General features: G+C 71.1%; 1 protein-coding gene across 3 annotated transcripts; it reads left to right on the top strand.

Moving 5' to 3' along the window:
• Positions 1-1,958: 1,958 nt before the first annotated feature.
• Positions 1,959-17,306, top strand: DHX34 (DExH-box helicase 34). 3 transcript variants are annotated; one of them, XM_077840148.1, is made up of 17 exons: positions 1,959-2,027; positions 4,085-5,043; positions 5,571-5,882; positions 6,327-6,590; positions 6,916-7,018; positions 7,215-7,432; positions 8,507-8,681; positions 8,851-9,044; positions 11,399-11,500; positions 11,603-11,827; positions 12,432-12,599; positions 12,875-12,989; positions 13,349-13,455; positions 13,682-13,939; positions 15,889-16,065; positions 16,364-16,493; positions 16,759-17,306. In XM_077840148.1, the coding sequence occupies exons 2-17, from the start codon at positions 4,309-4,311 to the stop codon at positions 16,890-16,892; spliced, it is 3,417 nt and encodes a 1,138-aa protein (XP_077696274.1). In that variant the 5' UTR covers positions 1,959-2,027; positions 4,085-4,308; the 3' UTR covers positions 16,893-17,306. The 3 variants fall into 3 exon arrangements, with proteins under 3 accessions (XP_077696274.1, XP_077696273.1, XP_077696275.1); XM_077840147.1 differs by lacking the exon at positions 1,959-2,027 and having other exon boundaries at positions 3,884-5,043; XM_077840149.1 differs by lacking the exons at positions 1,959-2,027; positions 12,432-12,599 and having other exon boundaries at positions 3,884-5,043.
• The last annotated feature ends 1,727 nt before the right edge of the window (positions 17,307-19,033 follow it).

The following is a 19,033-nucleotide window of genomic DNA, read 5'->3' as shown; positions in this document are numbered from 1 at the left end:
GGGGAGGCGGCACCGGCCCCAGCAGGGGGGAACCCGAACCCCCCCAGGAGCAGATCCCAGCCCCCCAATGCAGCGGGGGGGGCACCGGCCCCAGCAGGGGGGACCCCGAGCCCCCCCAGGAGCAGATCCCAGCCCCCCAATGCAGCGGGGGGGGCGGCACCAGCCCCAGCAGGGGGGACCCCGAGCCCCCCCAGGAGCAGATCCCAGCCCCCCAATGCAGCGGGGGGGGGCACCGGCCCCAGCAGGGGGGGACCCCGAGCCCCCTGGGAGCAGATCCCAGCCCCCCAATGCAGCGGGGGGAGCACCGGCCCCAGCAGGGGGGACCCCGAGGCCCCCGGGAGCAGATCCCAGCCCCCCAATGCAGTGGGGGGGGCACCGGCCCCAGCAGGGGGGACCCCGAGCCCCCCGGGAGCAGATCCCAGCCCCCCAATGTAGCGGGGGGGTGGCACCGGCCCCAGCAGGGGGGACCCCGAGCCGCCCGGGAGCAGATCCCAGCCCCCCAATGTAGCGGGGGGGCGGCACCGGCCCCAGCAGGGGGGACCCCGAGCCCCCCGGGAGCAGATCCCAGCCCCCCAATGCAGCGGGGGGGGCACCGGCCCCAGCAGGGGGGGACCCCGAGCCCCCCGGGAGGAGATCCCAGCCCCCCAATGCAGCGGGGAGGCGGCACCGGCCCCAGCAGGGGGGACCCCGAACCCCCCCAGGAGCAGATCCCAGCCCCCCAATGCAGCGGGGGGGGCACCGGCCCCAGCAGGGGGGACCCCGAGCCCCCCCAGGAGCAGATCCCAGCCCCCCAATGCAGCGGGGGGGGCGGCACCAGCCCCAGCAGGGGGGACCCCGAACCCCCCCAGGAGCAGATCCCAGCCCCCCAATGCAGCGGGGGGGGGCACCGGCCCCAGCAGGGGGGACCCCGAGCCCCCCCAGGAGCAGATCCCAGCCCCCCAATGCAGCGGGGGGGCGGCACCAGCCCCAGCAGGGGGGACCCCGAGCCCCCCCAGGAGCAGATCCCAGCCCCCCAATGCAGCGGGGGGGCGGCACCGGCCCCAGCAGGGGGGACCCCAAACCCCCCCAGGAGCAGATCCCAGCCCCCCAATGCAGCGGGGGGGGCACCGGCCCCAGCAGGGGGGGACCCCGAGCCCCCTGGGAGCAGATCCCAGCCCCCCAATGCAGCGGGGGGAGCACCGGCCCCAGCAGGGGGGACCCCGAGGCCCCCGGGAGCAGATCCCAGCCCCCCAATGCAGTGGGGGGGGCACCGGCCCCAGCAGGGGGGACCCCGAGCCCCCCGGGAGCAGATCCCAGCCCCCCAATGCAGCGGGGAGGCGGCACCGGCCCCAGCAGGGGGGACCCCGAACCCCCCCAGGAGCAGATCCCAGCCCCCCAATGCAGCGGGGGGGGCACCGGCCCCAGCAGGGGGGACCCCGAGCCCCCCCAGGAGCAGATCCCAGCCCCCCAATGCAGCGGGGGGGCGGCACCAGCCCCAGCAGGGGGGACCCCGAGCCCCCCCAGGAGCAGATCCCAGCCCCCCAATGCAGCGGGGGGGCGGCACCGGCCCCAGCAGGGGGGACCCCGAGCCCCCCGGGAGCAGATCCCAGCCCCCCAAAGTAGCGGGGGGGCACCGGCCCCAGCAGGGGGGACCCCGAGGCCCCCGGGAGCAGATCCCAGCCCCCCAAGGCAGTGGGGGGGGCACCGGCCCCAGCAGGGGGGACCCCGAGCCCCCCGGGAGCAGATCCCAGCCCCCCAATGCAGCGGGGGGGGCACCGGCCCCAGCAGGGGGGGACCCCGAGCCCCCCGGGAGTAGATCCCAGCCCCCCAATGCAGCGGGGGGGCACCGGCCCAAGCAGGGGGGACCCCGAGCCCCCCGGGAGCAGATCCCAGCCCCCCAAAGTAGCGGGGGGGGGCACCGGCCCCAGCAGGGGGGACCCTGAGGCCCCCGGGAGCAGATCCCCCAGGCGCGGCGCGGAGGGACGCGGGGCGGGCCCGGCTGCGGGAGGCGGCGCTTCCCGGCGGCTGCGGCCTGCGAGGCCCGAGCGGTGAGAGCGGGGCCGGGGCCGGGGCGCGTGGGAGGGATAGCGGGGGTGCGGGGGGCCCATAGGGGAAAGGGGGGGGTCTGTGGGAGGGATAGCAGGGGGTGCGGGGGGCCCATAGGGGAAAGGGGGGGGTCTGTGGGAGGGATAGCAGGGGGTGCGGGGGGCCCATAGGGGAAAGGGGGGGTCTGTGGGAGGGATAGCAGGGGGTGCGAGGGGCCCATAGGGGAATGGGGGGGGTCTGCGGGAGGGATAGCAGGGGGTGCGGGGGGCCCATAGGGGAAAGGGGGGGTCTGTGGGAGGGATAGCAGGGGGCTTGGGGGGGCCCATAGGGTAATGGGGGGGGTCTGTGGGAGGGATAGCAGAGGGTTTGGGGTGGCCCATAGGGGAATGGGGGGTCTGCGGGAGGGATTGCAGGGGGCTTGGGGGGGCCCATAGGGGAAAGGGGGGGTCTGTGGGAGGGATAGCGGGGGTGCGAGGGGCCCATAGGGGAAAGGGGGGGTCTGTGGGAGGGATAGCGGGGGTGCGGGGGGCCCATAGGGGAATGGGGGGGGTCTGTGGGAGGGATAGCAGGGGGTGCGGGGGCCCATAGGGGAATGGGGGGGGTCTGTGGGAGGGATATTAGGGGGTGCGGGGGGCCCATAGGGGAAAGGGGGGGTCTGTGGGAGGGATAGCAGGGGGTGCGGGGGGCCCATAGGGGAAAGGGGGGGTCTGCGGGAGGGATAGCAGGGGGCTTGGGGGGGCCCATAGGGGAAAGGGGGGGTCTGTGGGAGGGATAGCAGGGGCTGCGGGGGGCCCATAGGGGAATGGAGGGGGTCTGTGGGAGGGATAGCAGAGGGTTTGGGGTGGCCCATAGGGGAATGGGGGGGTCTGCGGGAGGGATTGCAGGGGGCTTGGGGGGGCCCATAGGGGAAAGGGGGGGTCTGCGGGAGGGATTGCAGGGGGCTTGGGGGGGCCCATAGGGGAAAGGGGGGGTCTGCGGGAGGGATAGCAGGGGCTGCGGGGGGCCCATAGGGGAATGGGGGGGTCTGCGGGAGGGATAGCAGGGGGCTTGGGGGGGCCCATAGGGGAAAGGGGGGGTCTGTGGGAGGGATAGCAGGGGGTGCGTGGGGGCCATAGGGGAATGGAGGGGGGTCTGCGGGAAGGATAGCAGGGGGTGCAGGGGAGTCTATAAAGGTTTGGAGGGGGGTCTGGGGAGGGATAGCAGAGGGTGCGTGGGGGCCCATAGGGGAATGGGGGGGGCTGTGGGAGGGATAGCAGGGGGTGCGTGGGGGCCATAGGGGAATGGAGGGGGGTCTGCGGGAAGGATAGCAGGGGGTGCAGGGGAGTCTATAAAGGTTTGGAGGGGGGTCTGGGGAGGGATAGCAGAGGGTGCGTGGGGGCCCATAGGGGAATGGGGGGGGCTGTGGGAGGGATAGCAGGGGGTGCGTGGGGGCCCATAGGGGAATGGAGGGGGGGTCTGTGGGAGGGATAGCAGGGGGTGCAGGGGAGCCCATGGAGGTTTGGAGGGGGGTCTGTGGGAGGGATAGCAGGGGGCGCGGCGGGCCATAGGGGAATGGGGGGGTCTGTGGGAGGGATAGCAGGGGGTGCGTGGGGGCCCATAGGGGAATGGAGGGGGGGCTGTGGGAGGGATAGCAGGGGGTGCGTGGGGGCCCATAGGGGAATGGAGGGGGGTCTGTGGGAGGGATAGCAGGGGGTGCGTGGGGGCCCATAGGGGAATGGAGGGGGGGTCTGTGGGAGGGATAGCAGGGGGTGCAGGGGAGCCCATAGAGGTTTGGAGGGGGGTCTGTGGGAGGGGTAGCAGAGGATTCTGGAGGGGGGCACACGAGAGCACAGAGAGGGGCCATGGGGGATGCTTTGTTGGGGCGTTAGCTCCTTGGTGGGTGGGAGAGGACAGCTGCCCTCTGGTGCCAGGGGATGGATCAAGCCCAGAGAGCTGTTTGGGTTTAATCCCCCCTGCCTGGCACAGGGTTCCCGGCCCGTCGCCCGGCGGGCCCGGGGCTCATGCTCTTCCAGAACGAGTTCTTGTCCTTACACATTGCCTTCTGTCCCCCAACCCCCAGGCACTGGAGAGATCAGCCTTGAGTGGGACCCCCGAACCCATTCACCCACCACGGAGTGGCCAGTTGGGGTGAGGCCCCCGCAGAGATTCAGCTGTTTCCTGCCTGCAGCCCTGTCCGGATTTCCAACCCCCTGACCTCCGTGGGTTGCCCAGATCCAGATTCCCATCCCCTGCCTCTGCCGAGAAGTGGGAGGTCTTCGCCGGGGGTGACCCAAGGGGGCAGAGATGCCATCGTCGGAGAAGGAGCGCAGGGCCAAGAGGCGAAGCAGAGACCCCTCCCCGTCCCGGGGGCAGCAGGGCGGCTGCTGGGACTGGAGCTGCCCCGAGATGCGGCGCCGGCTGGAGGAGCTGTATTTCCGGGAGCAGGATTACATCCGGGCGGGCTCTGAAGACAGTCGCCAGTTCTGGGCCTTCTTCGAGCGGCTCCAGCGCTTCCAGACCCTGAAGGCTAAGGGGGAGCCGGCGGTGTGGGCTCCCCCGGCCCGGGCTGACCCCTCTGCCGCCCCTGGGCTGGCTGGCCTCCCACGGGAGTACGACCCGTGCTACCGGATCAACCTGTCGGTGCTGAGCGGGGACATGGAGGGGCTGGCGCGGGGCAGGAGGGGGGGTCCGCGGCAGGGCCCAGGGGTGCCGGCCGAGCAGCGCTCCCAGTTCCGCGCCGCCCTGCTGCATTACCTGGACTTCACCCAGAAGCAGAGCTTTGCCAAGCTGGCCAAGCTGCAGCGGGAGCGGGCGGCCCTGCCCATTGCTCAGTACCGCGACCGGCTGCTGCGGGCTGTGGCCCAGAACCAGGTGGTGGTGGTAGCCGGCGACACGGGCTGTGGCAAGTCCACACAGGTCCCCCAGTACCTGCTAGCGGCTGGGTACAGTCACGTGGCCTGCACCCAGCCACGTCGCATCGCCTGCATCTCGCTGGCCAAGCGGGTGGGCTTTGAGAGCCTGCACCAGTATGGGGCTGAGGTGAGTGGGGCTGAGACCGGGGTGCCCCAGGGCTCAGGCAGGGTCTGTGCCAGGCTGAGGGAATTCGGACAGGGAGGACGTGAGACCTACTGTGCCCCCCGCTCCTCCTGGCCAGGAATCCCAGCTAAACCCAGCGGGGTTCCCAGATGCCCCGACCCCATGTGGCCTCTCGCTGTTCTCCCATAGCCCTGCTGCGTGGGGGCAGTGGGTGAGATTGTATGCAGAGAATGGGGGCTGGGCCATGCCTTGGGGATGCAGAGAGCCCTGAGATCTAGGCTGTGCCCTCCCAACCACCCCCCATGGGGGTCTGGGCCGTGCCCTGGGAGCAGGCAGTGCCTGGGGGTCTGGGCCGAGCCCCTAGGGCTCTGTGCTGGTGATCAGGGGCCTCTCTTAGGGCAGCTCCATGCATTTCAGCACCAGCTGTCTGGGGCGAGCACCATGGTCCCTCCGTGCTGGCCCTCTGCCCTGGCTGGCAGGTGCTGGGCTCCCCTCCTGCTGACCGCCTGCCCGCCCCTGCTCCTCCCCAGGTGGGATACCAGATCCGCTTCGAGAGCACCCGCTCCCCGGCCACCAAGATCGTCTTCCTGACGGAGGGGCTGCTGCTGCGGCAGGTGCAGCGCGAGCCGGCGCTGCCCGGGTACCAGGTGCTGATTGCCGACGAGGTGCACGAGCGGCATCTGCACAGCGACTTCCTTCTGGGCGTGCTGCACCGCCTGCTGCCCGCCCGCCCCGACCTCAAGCTGGTGCTCATGTCGGCCACCATCAACATCCGCCTCTTTGCGGGGTACTTCGGGGGTGCCCCCGTGGTGCAGGTGCCCGGCCGGCTCTTCCCCATCACGGTGAGAGCATGGGGGTGGGCGTGGCTGGGAACTTGGGGAGCCCCTTGCTGTACCCCTGCTGCATCCTTGGGGGTCCCCCTCCGGTGCTGAGGCGTGGCCACCTCTGGGGTGGGGCACGGGGGCTGTGTGTACAGGGATCCCTCACCCGGTGCTGAGATGCAGCTGTGTCTGTACGCAGGCGGATTAGAACCCAGGAGTCCTGGCTTCCCTGCCTCCCGGTTCTAACGCACTGGGCCTTACTCCCCGCCCGTAGTGCGGGCAGAACCCAGGAGTCCCGGCTCCCAGTGCTGAGCCGGCTAAGCCACGCCACTGCCCTCCCTCTCCCTGCACCTCCAGCCTGCTGGGCCGATGAGGGCGGTGTCCCTGCGGGGCCGGCCCTCGGGCTGCCCAGCGTCGGGCGCTCTCTCTCCCTGCCCTGTGGCCATGGCGTCTCTGCTTGCCCAGGTCGTCTACCAGCCCATCCCCCAGGAGGAGGCTCTGGCAGCGAGCAGGAAGCCGGAGCGGCTGGACCCCCGGCCCTACCTGCGGGTGCTGCAGGCCATCGACCACAAGTACCCGCCCGAGGAGCGGGGCGACCTGCTCGTCTTCCTGAGCGGGGTGGCGGAGATCAGCGCCGTGCTGGAGGTGGCCCAGGCCTATGCCATCCACACCCAGCGCTGGGTGGTGCTGCCCTTGCACAGCACCCTCTCCATTGCCGAGCAGGACAAGGTGGGTCTGGGCGCGGGGCAGGGGCCAAGGCCTCCGCTGGACTGGGCTGTGCCCCCTGGTGGGGGAGCGTGCTGTGGGGAGCTGGCATGAGAGATGGGGCTAGGAGGGGAACGTAGCTGGGGAGTGGCTGTGGGGGCTAGGAAGGGGGGTGCGTGGGGTGGCTGGGGGGAGCGGTGCTGTGGGGTGGGCGGGGGAACGACTGTGTTGGGCGAAGGGAGGGGGAGGGGGTGGAGAGTAGCCGTGTGTGGGGGTGCAGAGGGGACCAGCAGGGGTGGCGGGGTGTGTCAGGAGCTGTGACTCCCCATCTCTTCCCCCCACCCCCCAGGTGTTTGACATGCCCCCCCCTGGAGTCCGGAAATGCATCGTCTCCACCAACATCGCCGAGACCTCGGTCACCATCGATGGGGTGCGCTTTGTGCTGGACTCTGGTGAGACGCCCTCCCCTCGCTTCGGGGCTGGGAGGCGTGGGCAAGCACCAGCTGGTGGGGTGGGGGCTCCGCTCTCCGGGCCGGCCTGGGACTCCCCTTTGGCTGTGGCTCTGAGCACGGCAGGATGGGGGCGGCTGGGTGCTGGGTGAGGCGTGTGGAGATTGTCCCCAGAGTGTCTGCCTGTCCTGCCCCCCAGGGAAGGTGAAGGAACTCAGCTACGACCCCCAGGCCAAGCTGCAGCGGCTGCAGGAGTTCTGGATCAGCCGGGCCAGCGCCGAGCAGCGGAAGGGGCGTGCGGGCCGGACGGGCCCCGGGGTCTGCTACCGGCTCTACGCTGAATCTGACTACGACGCCTTCGCCCCCTACCCGGTGCCGGAGATCCAGCGCGTGGCGCTCGACGCCCTGGTGCTGCAGGTAGGCAGAGCCGGGGAGGGGGGATCTCCCCCATCCCCGGGCGGGTCTGTCACTGCTGGGGGGAGCTGTCCTTCGAAAGGGGGGAACCTGGGTAGATGCTCTGCTCTGGAGGGCTGAGCCCCCAGCCTGCCCAATGTGTGGCCGTGCCGAGTGCCGGCTTGTGCAGCATCCTTGGAGCCGGAACTCGCTCCCAGGTCTCCAGCATCACGGGAGGAAGCGCTGGGCCCAGCCCCTGCAGCCTCCCAGCCTCTGCGTGACGCTTCCAGGGCTGTGAGGCTGTCCCTGCCGGGGGTCCGCTCTGACTCCACCGGCTACAGGCCACGCGAGCCCTCCCCTCTCGGCCTGCGCCGGCTCCACGGTCCTGCAGGGCAGCACCCTCCGACGCCAGAGCCCTCCAAGCGCCACCCTACGGCATCCAGCCCCCTTCCGCTGCTCCCCAAGGAGCAGTGCGCCCCAGCTCGCCGTCACCCCCCGGCGCACAGCTCCGCTTAGCACACAGCTGGTGGATCCGTTCAGCGTGAGAACAAGACAGGGATTTAGCGGAGAGCGGAGGTTCGAGAAGCAGCAGGTCGAATTAATGGATGTTTGGGGTCACTTATAAAATAAAAACCTTGGCGTGCTATGCGAGCCTGAGCTGAATGAACAGCCGGTCTGTATCTCCCAGCAAGGACCAGCCAGAACAGCTGTGATCCTCCAGTCATACAATGTGCCAGCTGGCTGCTTGCCCCTCGGTAAAGGATCCCGGGTGTCTCTCTGTATCCCAGTTACACCCCAAAATTCCAAGCAGGGTCACCCTGCTGTTTGTGGGTGTTCCTGCAGTCTATCGATCCATCTTTTGCTCAGAGTAAGTGGGTGCTTGTGACCCCCCGATACTCAGCCCGGGTGAGGTAAGCGTCTCTTCTCTCCTGCCTGGCAGGAGCACCTGGGGCACCTTCTGGCCTGCTTGTCTCACACACCTTCCGAACACACTTTTCAGGGCAGATACACAGCTCCTCACATGTGACCCGCATGTCCATTCTGCAGCGGTGATGACGTCCAGGCAAAGGGCTAATCTTTCATTTCTCCACCCCCCAGATGAAGAGCATGGGGCTGGGTGACCCCCGGACCTTCCCCTTCCTGGAGCCGCCCCCCCAGTCCAGCCTGGAGACAGCCGTGTGCTACTTGAGGGAGCAGGGGGCGCTGGACAGGGCCGAGAGCTTGACGCCCATCGGGAGCCTGCTGGCCCAGCTGCCCGTGGACGTGGTGATCGGTGAGGTGCCGCGGGGGGCTGGGGAGGCCCTGGCTGAGTGTGGGGGTAAATCGGGGGTGGGGTGGGTGCCAGGGGCATGGAGAGGGACTTTAAGCTTTGGGATGGGGATGGGAGGCGGTTCGCTGCCCCCCCTCCCCTGTAACGCTCTCCTCCCCCCATCCTGCTGCAGGGAAGATGCTGGTTCTGGGTGCGCTCTTCGGGCTGGCTGAGCCGGTGCTCACCGTGGCGGCAGCGCTGAGCGTGCAGTCCCCATTCCTGCGCCCCACACGCACCAACCCGGACTGTGCCACGGCCCGCCGGCCCCTCGAGAGCCCCCACGGCGACCCGCTGACACTGCTCAATACCTTCAACGAGTGGGTGCAGGTGGGACTGGCTGGCCATCTGCTCTGCAGGAGGGCTTGTGGGGGCAGACCCCTTGGGAGGGTTATATCCTGTGGGGGAGCTGTTAAGGGTCTGGGGGAGGAGATGCCCCATGGCGGGAGCTGTGGGGGGGGTCTGGGGGAGGAGATCCCCTGTGGCGGGAGCTGTGGGGGGGTCTGGGGGTGGAGATCCCCTGTGGCGGGAGCTGTGGGGGGGTCTGGGGGAGGAGATGTGCCGTGGCGGGAGCTGTGGGGCGGGTCTGGGGGAGGAGATGCACCATGGGGGGAGTCTGGGGGAGGAGATGCCCCATGGCGGGAGCTGTGTGGGGGTCTGGGGGGAGGAGATGCCCTGTGGCGGGAGCTGGGGGGAGGGTCTGGGGAGGAGATGCCCTGTGGCGGGAGCTGGGGGGGGGGTCTGGGGGAGGAGATGCCCTGTGGCGGGAGCTGGGGGGGGGGTCTGGGGGAGGAGATGCCCTGTGGCGGGAGCTGGGGGGGGGGGTCTGGGGGAGGAGATGCCCTGTGGCGGGAGCTGGGGGGGGGGTCTGGGGGAGGAGATGCCCTGTGGCGGGAGCTGGGGGGGGGGTCTGGGGGAGGAGATGCCCTGTGGCGGGAGCTGGGGGGGGGGTCTGGGGGAGGAGATGCCCTGTGGCGGGAGCTGGGGGGGGGGTCTGGGGGAGGAGATGCCCTGTGGCGGGAGCTGGGGGGGGGGGGTCTGGGGGAGGAGATGCCCTGTGGCGGGAGCTGGGGGGAGGGTCTGGGGAGGAGATGCCCTGTGGCGGGAGCTGGGGGGGGGGTCTGGGGGAGGAGATGCCCTGTGGCGGGAGCTGGGGGGGGGTCTGGGGGAGGAGATGCCCTGTGGCGGGAGCTGGGGGGGGGGTCTGGGGGAGGAGATGCCCTGTGGCGGGAGCTGGGGGGGGGTCTGGGGGAGGAGATGCCCTGTGGCGGGAGCTGGGGGGGGGTCTGGGGGAGGAGATGCCCTGTGGCGGGAGCTGGGGGGGGGGTCTGGGGGAGGAGATGCGCCATGGGGGGTGCTCTGGGGGAGGAGATGCCCTGTGGCGGGAGCTGGGGGGGGGTCTGGGGGAGGAGATGCCCTGTGGTGGGAGCTGGGGGGGGGTCTGGGGGAGGAGATGCGCCATGGGGGGTGCTCTGGGGGAGCAGATGCCCTGTGGCGGGAGCTGGGGGGGGGGTCTGGGGGAGGAGATGCGCCATGGGGGGTGCTCTGGGGGAGGAGATGCCCTGTGGCGGGAGCTGGGGGGGGCGTCTGGGGGAGGAGATGCCCTGTGGCGGGATCTGGGGGGGGGGTCTGGGGGAGGAGATGCCCTGTGGCGGGAGCTGGGGGGGGGGTCTGGGGGAGGAGATGCCCTGTGGCGGGAGCTGGGGGGGGGTCTGGGGGAGGAGATGCCCTGGGGGGGGGTCTGGGGGAGGAGATGCGCCATGGGGGGTGCTCTGGGGGAGGAGATGCCCTGTGGCGGGAGCTGTGGGGGGGTCTGGGGGAGGAGATGCCCTGTGGTGGGAGCTGGGGGGGGTCTGGGGGAGGAGATGCGCCATGGGGGGTGCTCTGGGGGAGGAGATGCCCTGTGGCGGGAGCTGGGGGGGGGGTCTGGGGGAGGAGATGCCCTGTGGTGGGAGCTGGGGGGGGGTCTGGGGGAGGAGATGCGCCATGGGGGGTGCTCTGGGGGAGGAGATGCCCCATGGCGGGAGCTGTGGGGGGGGTCTGGGGGAGGAGATCCCCTGTGGTGGGAGCTGGGGGGGGGTCTGGGGGAGGAGATGCGCCATGGGGGGTGCTCTGGGGGAGGAGATGCCCTGTGGCGGGAGCTGTGGGGGGGTCTGGGGGACGAGATGCCCTGTGGCGGGAGCTGTGGGGGGGGTCTGGGGGAGGAGATGCCCTGTGGTGGGAGCTGGGGGGGGGTCTGGGGGAGGAGATGCGCCATGGGGGGTGCTCTGGGGGAGGAGATGCCCTGTGGCGGGAGCTGTGGGGGGGTCTGGGGGACGAGATGCCCTGTGGCGGGAGCTGTGGGGGGGTCTGGGGGAGGAGATGCCCCATGGCGGGAGCTGTGGGGGGGGTCTGGGGGAGGAGATCCCCTGTGGTGGGAGCTGTGGGGGGGTCTGCGGGAGGAGATCCCCTGTGGTGGGAGCTGGGGGGCGGTCTGGGGGAGGAGATGCGCCATGGGGGGTGCTCTGGGGGAGGAAATGCCCCATGGCGGGAGCTGTGGGGGGGTCTGGGGGAGGAGATGCCCCGTGGCGGGAGCTGTGGGGGGGGTCTGCGGGAGGAGATGACCCATGGCGGGGGCTGTGGGGTGCAGCAGGATGGCTCCCTGCCCCTCCCCGAGTAAGCTGAGGCTTCGGTGTGGCCGGCAGGTGAAGTCGGAGCGGGCTGGCAGCTCCCGGAAGTGGTGCCGGCTCCGGGGGCTGGAGGAGCACCGGCTCTACGAGGCGGCCAACCTGCGGCGCCAGTTCCAGGTGGGTGTGCGGCGGGAGAAGGGTCTGGGTGTCCCCCTCAGAACCCAGCACGGCCCCCACCCTAGCCCCTTCCCCGCCTAACCTCCTGCCCCCCACCCCCAGGCGCTGCTCCGGGACCACGGTCTGCTGGAGCCTGTGCAGGGGCCCAGGGACAGCTACGCCCGGCAGAGCCGACACCGGGAGCGCCGGGAGCTGCACCGGCTGCGGCAGCGGCATGAGGAGACGGAGGGGCGGACGCGCAAGGTGCTGAGGCTGCAGGAAGGGGAGGCCGGCTCCTCCAGCGACGAGGGAGCCAGCGGGACCGGGCCGTCAGGCGTCGATATCCAGGTGCATGGGAGGGGGGTCCCAGTGGGGAGAGTGTGGGGCAGAGGGCACCGCCCTGCTGGGCTCCCCCATCCTACCCCTCACTGGGGCCAAGCCGGCACCAAGAGCTTTCTCTGCGTCACCTGCTGGCTTCCTGCCATGCCCTCCCCCCACCAGCAGGAGGGAGCCAGGACTCCTGGGTTCTGACCCTGCTCTGGGAGGGGAGTGGGGTCCAGTGGGTTAGAGCAGTGGGTGGGGCTTGGGACTGGCCGTGGCCCCCACCACTCCTGGGTTCAGTTCCTGGCCCCGTCTCTGTGACATTGGATACGTCCCCTGGGTGTAAGCCGGGGCCATGCCCCTGCGAGGCCGAGGGGCTGTGGGCACCGAGCCCGGCTGGTGGAAGGGGGCCAGGACCCCATGGCTGTGGCAGGCTGGCCCCTCCCTGCCGGGAGCCCGGGAGCGTCTGCCCGCAGGGTTTGCCGGGACGGGGGCAGTGCCGGGCTCTGCCTGTCGGAGCCCAGGCTAGGCAGTGCTGTCGCTTGCAGTGGGGTGCTCCTAGGGGCTGCCGGGGGCGCCCTGAGCTCCTCTCAGCTCTGCCCCCCCCCCCCATCGCCCCTTCCCTCGGCAGGACGTCAAGTTCAAGCTACGGCACAACGTGGACGAGCTCCAGGCTGCGTCCGGCGCGGCCCTGTCCTCCCACCAGCTTGCCCTGCTCAAGCTGGTGCTGTGCAGGGGTCTCTACCCCCAGCTGGCCGTGCCCGATCAGTACAACAGCTGCCGCAAGGACTCTGACCAGGTGCGCCTCTCGCGACCCCCCTCCAGCTCCTGGGGCCTGTCTCAGCTCTGGGAGGGGGTGGGAGTCTGGTGGTTAGCGCTGGGGGGTGGGAGCCAGGACTCCTGGGTTCTTTCCCAGCTCTGGAAAGGGAACGGGGTCTGGGCTAGAGGTTTGGGAGTCTGCAAAGGAGGAAGCCCGTGAGAGCTGTGCCCCAGGCTGGGGTCTCCAGCACCGGTTGCAGTCACCCAGCATGGCCACTGGCCCTGGCCCTGATGCCTCATCTGGTTTCCTTGCAGATTTTTCACACCAAGAACAAGCAGGGGATTGTCCTGCACCCGACCTGCGTCTTTGCCAGCAGCCCAGAGCTGCTGCAGGCCACAGAGGAGAAGGCAGAGCCCGGGAGGAGCAGAGGTAGGGAGAGAGGGACGGAGGGTGGCCTGGCCCCAGCCCCTTGGTGCCCCGACGCGGAGAGAGCTCCCAGTCCAACCAGACCCAGCAAGGACCCTTCTCCCCGTGGCACAGGGTGACTGAGTCCCAGAGAGATGCAGGGACTAGCCTGGGGTCACGCAGGGTGTCTGTTGGGGAGCCGGGGCTGGAAGCCAGGGCCCCTGAAGCCCAGCCCCCAAGCCTGCTGTGCCCCTCCACGTGTTCTGCTGGCCCCACTCAGAGCAGTGGGGCTGAGGGGGCTGTGGGCCCTCCCCACCCTATGGTCGCCCCAGCCCCCACGGCAGGGCTGAGCTGAGCCGAGCCCCCCTCTTGTGGCTTTGCAGGTTCCCAGGAGGGGCTGAGCAGCCGGCACCAGCTCCTGGCCTTCGTCTCGCTGCTGGAGACCAACAAGCCCTACTTGGTGAACTGCCTGCGGGCGCCGGCCCTGCAGGTGGGTGCCTGGCCCTGCCCCACACCCTGCACCCTGGCTCCCCTACCCTCTCCCTGCCCCCGCGCTTCCCGATGTCACCCCTGCACTGTCGGTCCTCCCTTCCGTGCCCCTACTCTCACCCTCTGTGACCCAGACCCCCCCATAGCCGACCATGGCTCTGCCCCCCAGGTATCCCCATAGCTGACCATGGCTCTGCCCCCGACCTGACCATTGCTCTCTCCCCCAGGCTCTCCTACTGTTCTCCCGTTCCCTGGACACCAGCGCTGACTGCACGCGGCTGGTGGCAGACTCCTGGCTGGAGCTGTGCGTGCCGGACAGCGTGGCGGCCCTGCGGCTGCTCTCCGCAGCCCTGCAGCTCCGCGCCGCCTGGGAGGGGCTCCTGAACCGGCAGCTGGAGGGGAGGCGCGGGGAGCCAGGGCACAGGCCGGACCCTCGGGAGGTGGCGACGCTGAGGCAGGGGCTGCTGGAGTTCCTGCAGCAGAAGGTATCTGCAGCTTCCCCAGTGCAGCCGGGCCGAGCCAGGGTCCGCCCCGGGCAGCTCAGGCCCTGCAGCCCCCCAGGGAAACCTTTCCACCGAGCTTTGCACCCTCTGCTCCGCAGGCAGCGAGGGAACACCCTCCCCACCCTACGGATGGGGAAACTGAGGCATGGGGCAGGGCCTGTGCAGGCTCATGCCACCAGTGGGTGCACGGCTGGTAGCTGCCGGTGCAACGCGCCGGTACATTGCCTCCCCTCGCTGGGTGTGTGCTGTCTGGGACAGCTGTCACCCACACGTCAATAGGAAGGGCTGGGGGGCAGCCTGGACACTGGCCGCGATCCCCACCGCTACCAGTCTGCACATGGTGTGTTTGCAGGATCTGAGCCCCTCCGCGAGCTGCTCCCCCCGCGCCGGTGGGGGTGGGGGGCGCAGGTAGCGGGGCGCCCCCGGGCGGCTCCCCCCAGCGCCGGTGGGGGTGGGGGGCGCAGGTAGCGGGGCGCCCCCGGGCGGCTCCCCCCGCGCCGGTGGGGGTGGGGGGCGCAGGTAGCGGGGCGCCCCCGGGCTGCTCCCCCCGGCGCCGGTGGGGGTGGGGGACGCAGGTAGCGGGGCGCCCTCGGGCGGCTCCCCCCCGCGCCGGTGGGGGTGGGGGGCGCAGGTAGCGGGGCGCCCCCGGGCGGCTCCCCCCGGCGCCGGTGGGGGTGGGGGGCGCAGGTAGCGGGGCGCCCCCGGGCGGCTCCCCCCGGCGCCGGTGGAGGTGGGGGGCGCAGGTAGCGGGGCGCCCCCGGGCGGCTCCCCCCGGCGCCGGTGGGGGTGGGGGGCGCAGGTAGCGGGGCGCCCCCGGGCGGCTCCCCCCGGCACCGGTGGGGGTGGGGGGCGCAGGTAGCGGGGCGCCCCCGGGCGGCTCCCCCCCGCGCCGGTGGGGGTGGGGGGCGCAGGTAGCGGGGCGCCCCCGGGCGGCTCCCCCCGCACCGGTGGGGGTGGGGGGCGCAGGTAGCGGGGCGCCCCCGGGCCCCCCCGCGCCGGTGGGGGTGGGGGGCGCAGGTAGCGGGGCGCCCCTGGGGGGCTCCCCCCCGTGCCGGTGGGGGTGGGGGGCGCAGGTAGCGGGGCGCCCCCGGGCGGCTCCCCCCGGCGCCGGTGGGGGTGGGGGACGCAGGTAGCGGGGCGCCCCCGGGCGGCTCCCCCCGGCGCCGGTGGGGGTGGGGGGCGCAGGTAGCGGGGCGCCCCCGGGCGGCTCCCCCGGCGCCGGTGGGGGTGGGGGGCGCAGGTAGCGGGGCGCCCCCGGGCGGCTCCCCCGGCGCCGGTGGGGGTGGGGGGCGCAGGTAGCGGGGCGCCCCCGGGCGGCTCCCCCCGCGCCGGTGGGGGTGGGGGGCGCAGGTAGCGGGGCGCCCCCGGGCCCCCCCGCGCCGGTGGGGGTGGGGGGCGCAGGTAGCGGGGCACCCCCGGGCGGCTCCCCCCGGCGCCGGTGGGGGTGGGGGGCGCGGGTAGCGGGGCGCCCCCGGGCGGCTCCCCCCGGCGCCGGTGGGGGTGGGGGGCGCGGGTAGCGGGGCGCCCCCGGGCGTCTCCCCCCGGCGCCGGTGGGGGTGGGGGGCGCGGGTAGCGGGGCGCCCCCGGGTGGCTCCCCCCGGCGCCGGTGGGGGTGGGGGGCGCGGGTAGCGGGGCGCCCCCGGGCGGCTCCCCCCGGCGCCGGTGGGGGTGGGGGGCGCGGGTAGCAGGGCGCCCCCGGGCGGCTCCCCCCGGCGCCGGTGGGGGTGGGGGGCGCGGGTAGCGGGGCGCCCCCGGGCGGCTCCCCCCGGCGCCGGTGGGGGTGGGGTGTTGCCCGGTGCGTTGTGCAGACCCTGTGCCGGGGAATGCCGCTCTCTCTGGGCAGGGCGGGAGCAGCTGGGCAGGCAGCCGGGGGGCAGGCAGCCGGGTGACCCGCCCTCGCCCCCCGGCCTCACCCCCGGCGCCCCCTGCAGGTGCAGTACAGCCTGCGCCGGCTGACGGCGCTGGAGAAGCAGAAGTGCTACGTGGGGCCCCAGACGGTGGCGGCTGCACCGGGGCTCCCGGGGCTCTTCCAGGGGGCAGAGATGACGCCCGACGAGGAGAAGGGCGGCTACAGGGTGGCTGAGTTCCTGACCTACAACTGCCTCGCGGTGAGTGCTGGGAGCCCGGGGCTCCCCCCTGGATGGGGACTAGCGGCCTCCAAGGCAGGGGCTCCATATCCCCCCACAGCTCCTCTGGCCCAGATCAGGGGGCCCCAAGGCAGCGGCTGTGGGCCCCTCAGCTTCCCTCCCCTTCGCCCCCCGGCTCCCCTCCCCGTTCCTGAACTGGGGCCGGCATTCCCCCGGCAGAGGTTCTGGGTCCCAGCCCGCTCCCCGGATCGGGGCCGGCAGCCCCTGAGGCGAAGGCTCCGGGTCCCACCCTGCGCCCCTCCGACTTTGTCCCTTGCAGAGCGAGACCGACCTGTACAGCGACTGCCTGCGCAGCTTCTGGACCTGCCCGCACTGCGCCCTCTACATGCCCTTCACCCCCATGGAGCGCATGAGCCACGAGAGCAGCTGTCGGCCCCGGCCCCAGGAGGGTGAGTCTCTGCTGGGGTCGCGCCGGGCGGGGGCACGGCCTGGGTTCCAGGGCTGGCGTCCCCCGTCCGGTCACCGCGCAGGCCTGGGGGTTCTGGGGTGGGTCCCAGCCCAGCCGGTCTCTGCCCCAGGCACTGCGCTGGCTGTGGGCCACCGGCCATGTTGCTCCACGGGGACGGGTCTCCCAGCCAAGCCACCCAGGGGGCTCCTAGCTGCCAGGTCGGCTGCTCGGCCCATCAGGTGACGCCGTTTCGTCTGCTCTTGCAGCTCCCCTGGAAGAGGCCGCTGAGAGTTCAGCCAAAGCAACTGCTCTGCAGAGACCTTATCACTGCGATGCCTGCGAGCGGGACTTCTTGTTCACATCCACGGAGATCCTGCGGCACAGAAAGCAACACCAGTGACGGCCAGGGTTGTGTGTCTGGGCCTAGCCCTGACGGGGGCCTAGTGGTCAGAGCAGGGAGCTGGGTGTCAGGACTCCTGGGTTCTCTCCCCAGCTCTGGGAGGGCACATGGTCCTGCTCCTACAAAGCGCATGGCAGCGCATCCTGGCCGCGCTGGCCGGACTCGCGGTGCGGGGTCGGGGTGGGAGCTGAGTCCTGCAGCGTCACTCCCTCGCTGACTCCCAGGTTAGTTCGTTACGAGTCGGGTTGGCGGGTTCATTACGGGGCAGGCAGAGACCCCCTGCCTGTGGGTCTGTCAGGGCATTGCTCCGGTGCCGGCTGGACTGGGCCGCTCTGGTGGGGCCAGAGGCACTGCTCCCCCTGGCGGGGACACGTGTCGGGTGTTTGTACATGTGAATAAATGTCCCTTGGTTGAGGAGCGCAGCCCGCGAATGGGGGGCCCACGCTGTCCAGGGGAGGCTCTCTGGTGCACAGTGGGCTGGAGGGGCTGGCACAATGGCTCCTTCTGGCCCAGCATCTCTGGGTCTGAAGGCCCCGGATGGGGAAACTCACCAGTGCTAACAGCTGCTTTGCCCTGTGCGGCGGGGGCTGGAACCCTCGCGTGGGCGATGGGGCAGCCCATACCTGAGCCCTGGTGGCTCAGTGCAGCTCAGCGCCCTGCAGCCCCCCGGGACACCCCCGTTCTGCGCCTGGTCTCTGCAGCAGCATTGGAATAGATCCACGCAGGGCAAGCCTGCGTCTGCCCGGCTGGGAGCAGGAGTGGCAGCGGGTGAGGGCCTGGGCGTGAGCTGGGGCCGGGTGGTGCAATGGGATGCGTGGCAGGAAGTCAGCAAGGCTTAGCCGGAGCTTGGGGGTTGGGCGCTGGGAGAGGCCGAGATGGTGCCCCGGTGACAGGCTGAGCAATGAGAGTGAGGGCGTGTGCATGCGGGTATCTCCGTGGGATAGGCATGTTCACATGGGCAGCGTGCGTGCACGCTGTCCATCTGAGACTGGAGTGTGGACGTGCCAGGAGACGGAGGTGCAGCCCAGCGAGTCGCCGGCTGGGAGGGCTGGCTTCTCTGGGCTCAGCTCTGCTAGAGATGCTGCCTGGACTTTGCGTGGCCACGGGGTGGCAGCCTCGCTCTGTGTTTGCAGGATTTGCTGGCGTGCTCCCAGCTCCTGCTCTGAGCTGTCCATGCAGAGTGGAGAGACGGGGACCTCCTGTGTTTGTCAGGCTCCTCATTAGCAATGGGTCACCTGTTATTTATTACATAGAGGCCCCATCGTGCCGGGTGCCTCCCAGACCCTGACCGCGATCAGGGCCGCGCAGACGTAGAGCAAGAGACAGCCCCTCCCCTGAAGAGCCCACAGTCCCAACAGCCCTGCAGAATGCACCAGCCCGGAGAACACATGGCGCCCGGTGAATCCTGTCCTGTTGGCTCTGGAGGCCTGGGCTCCGGGGCTTGGGGCTACCCTGCTCTCCTCTACATCACTCCCAAGCCGGCTGCTCAGGAGCTTCTCGGGCTGGCCGGCTCGCCAGGGAGGCTGTGGTTCCTAGGAATTGGCGTCTGAGAGGCAGATCCCCTCCCGCACCTCCAGCCATGAAAACAACCCCACCAATTGGTGGGATGGCCTTGAGTCTAAGCAGCCCCCCCCCGCTTTCCCTGCTCTCCCCTCAGCCCCGTCTCGCTTGCCCTGTCCATTGCGGGTTGAGAGTGTTGCATTGTATAGCACTGGGGCAGAGAGCACAGAGTGCCCCAGGGTGGGCAGGGCAAAAGGGTGTCATAAAGGACACCTCAGAGCTAGGGCCACATTTCACACTGGTACCCTTGGGCAGAGAACACAAGCAGGGTCTATTGGGTCAGGGGGGCTGGGAGCCAGGATTCCTGGGTTCTATCCCTACTCTGGGAGGGGAGTGGTACCTAGTGGTTTGCGGGGCGGGGCTGGGAGCCAGGACTCCTGGATTCTATCCCTGGCCCTGGGAGGGGAGTGGGGTCTTTGAATTAGAGCAGGGGGGGTGGGAGCCAGGACTCCTGGGTTCTGTCCCCAGCTCTGGGCAGGGTATGGGGTGTAGTGGTTAGAGCAGGGGCTAGACCTTGCTCCCAAAGCTAATCGGAATTAATGTGCCCCTTTCTGTAACCCGCCCTAGCAGGTGTTGGTCTG

This window comes from Eretmochelys imbricata, chromosome 23 (assembly GCF_965152235.1).
Source record: "Eretmochelys imbricata isolate rEreImb1 chromosome 23, rEreImb1.hap1, whole genome shotgun sequence".
NCBI classification, from domain to species: domain Eukaryota; kingdom Metazoa; phylum Chordata; order Testudines; family Cheloniidae; genus Eretmochelys; species Eretmochelys imbricata.
Note: the sequence above shows the minus strand (reverse complement) of the source record. Positions and strands in the feature narration are given on the sequence as shown.

What these genes read in the sequence shown, in the direction of transcription:
- DHX34 (XM_077840148.1), top strand. Translation starts at nt 4,309, where the DNA reads ATGCCATCGTCGGAGAAGGAGCGCAGGGCCAAGAGGCGAAGCAGAGAC. An exon ending in ACCTGCGGCGCCAGTTCCAG is followed by an intron (nt 11,501 to 11,602) that starts GTGGGTGTGCGG and finishes CCCCACCCCCAG; the next exon opens with GCGCTGCTCCGGGACCACGG. An exon ending in TCGGCCCCGGCCCCAGGAGG is followed by an intron (nt 16,494 to 16,758) that starts GTGAGTCTCTGC and finishes CTGCTCTTGCAG; the next exon opens with CTCCCCTGGAAGAGGCCGCT.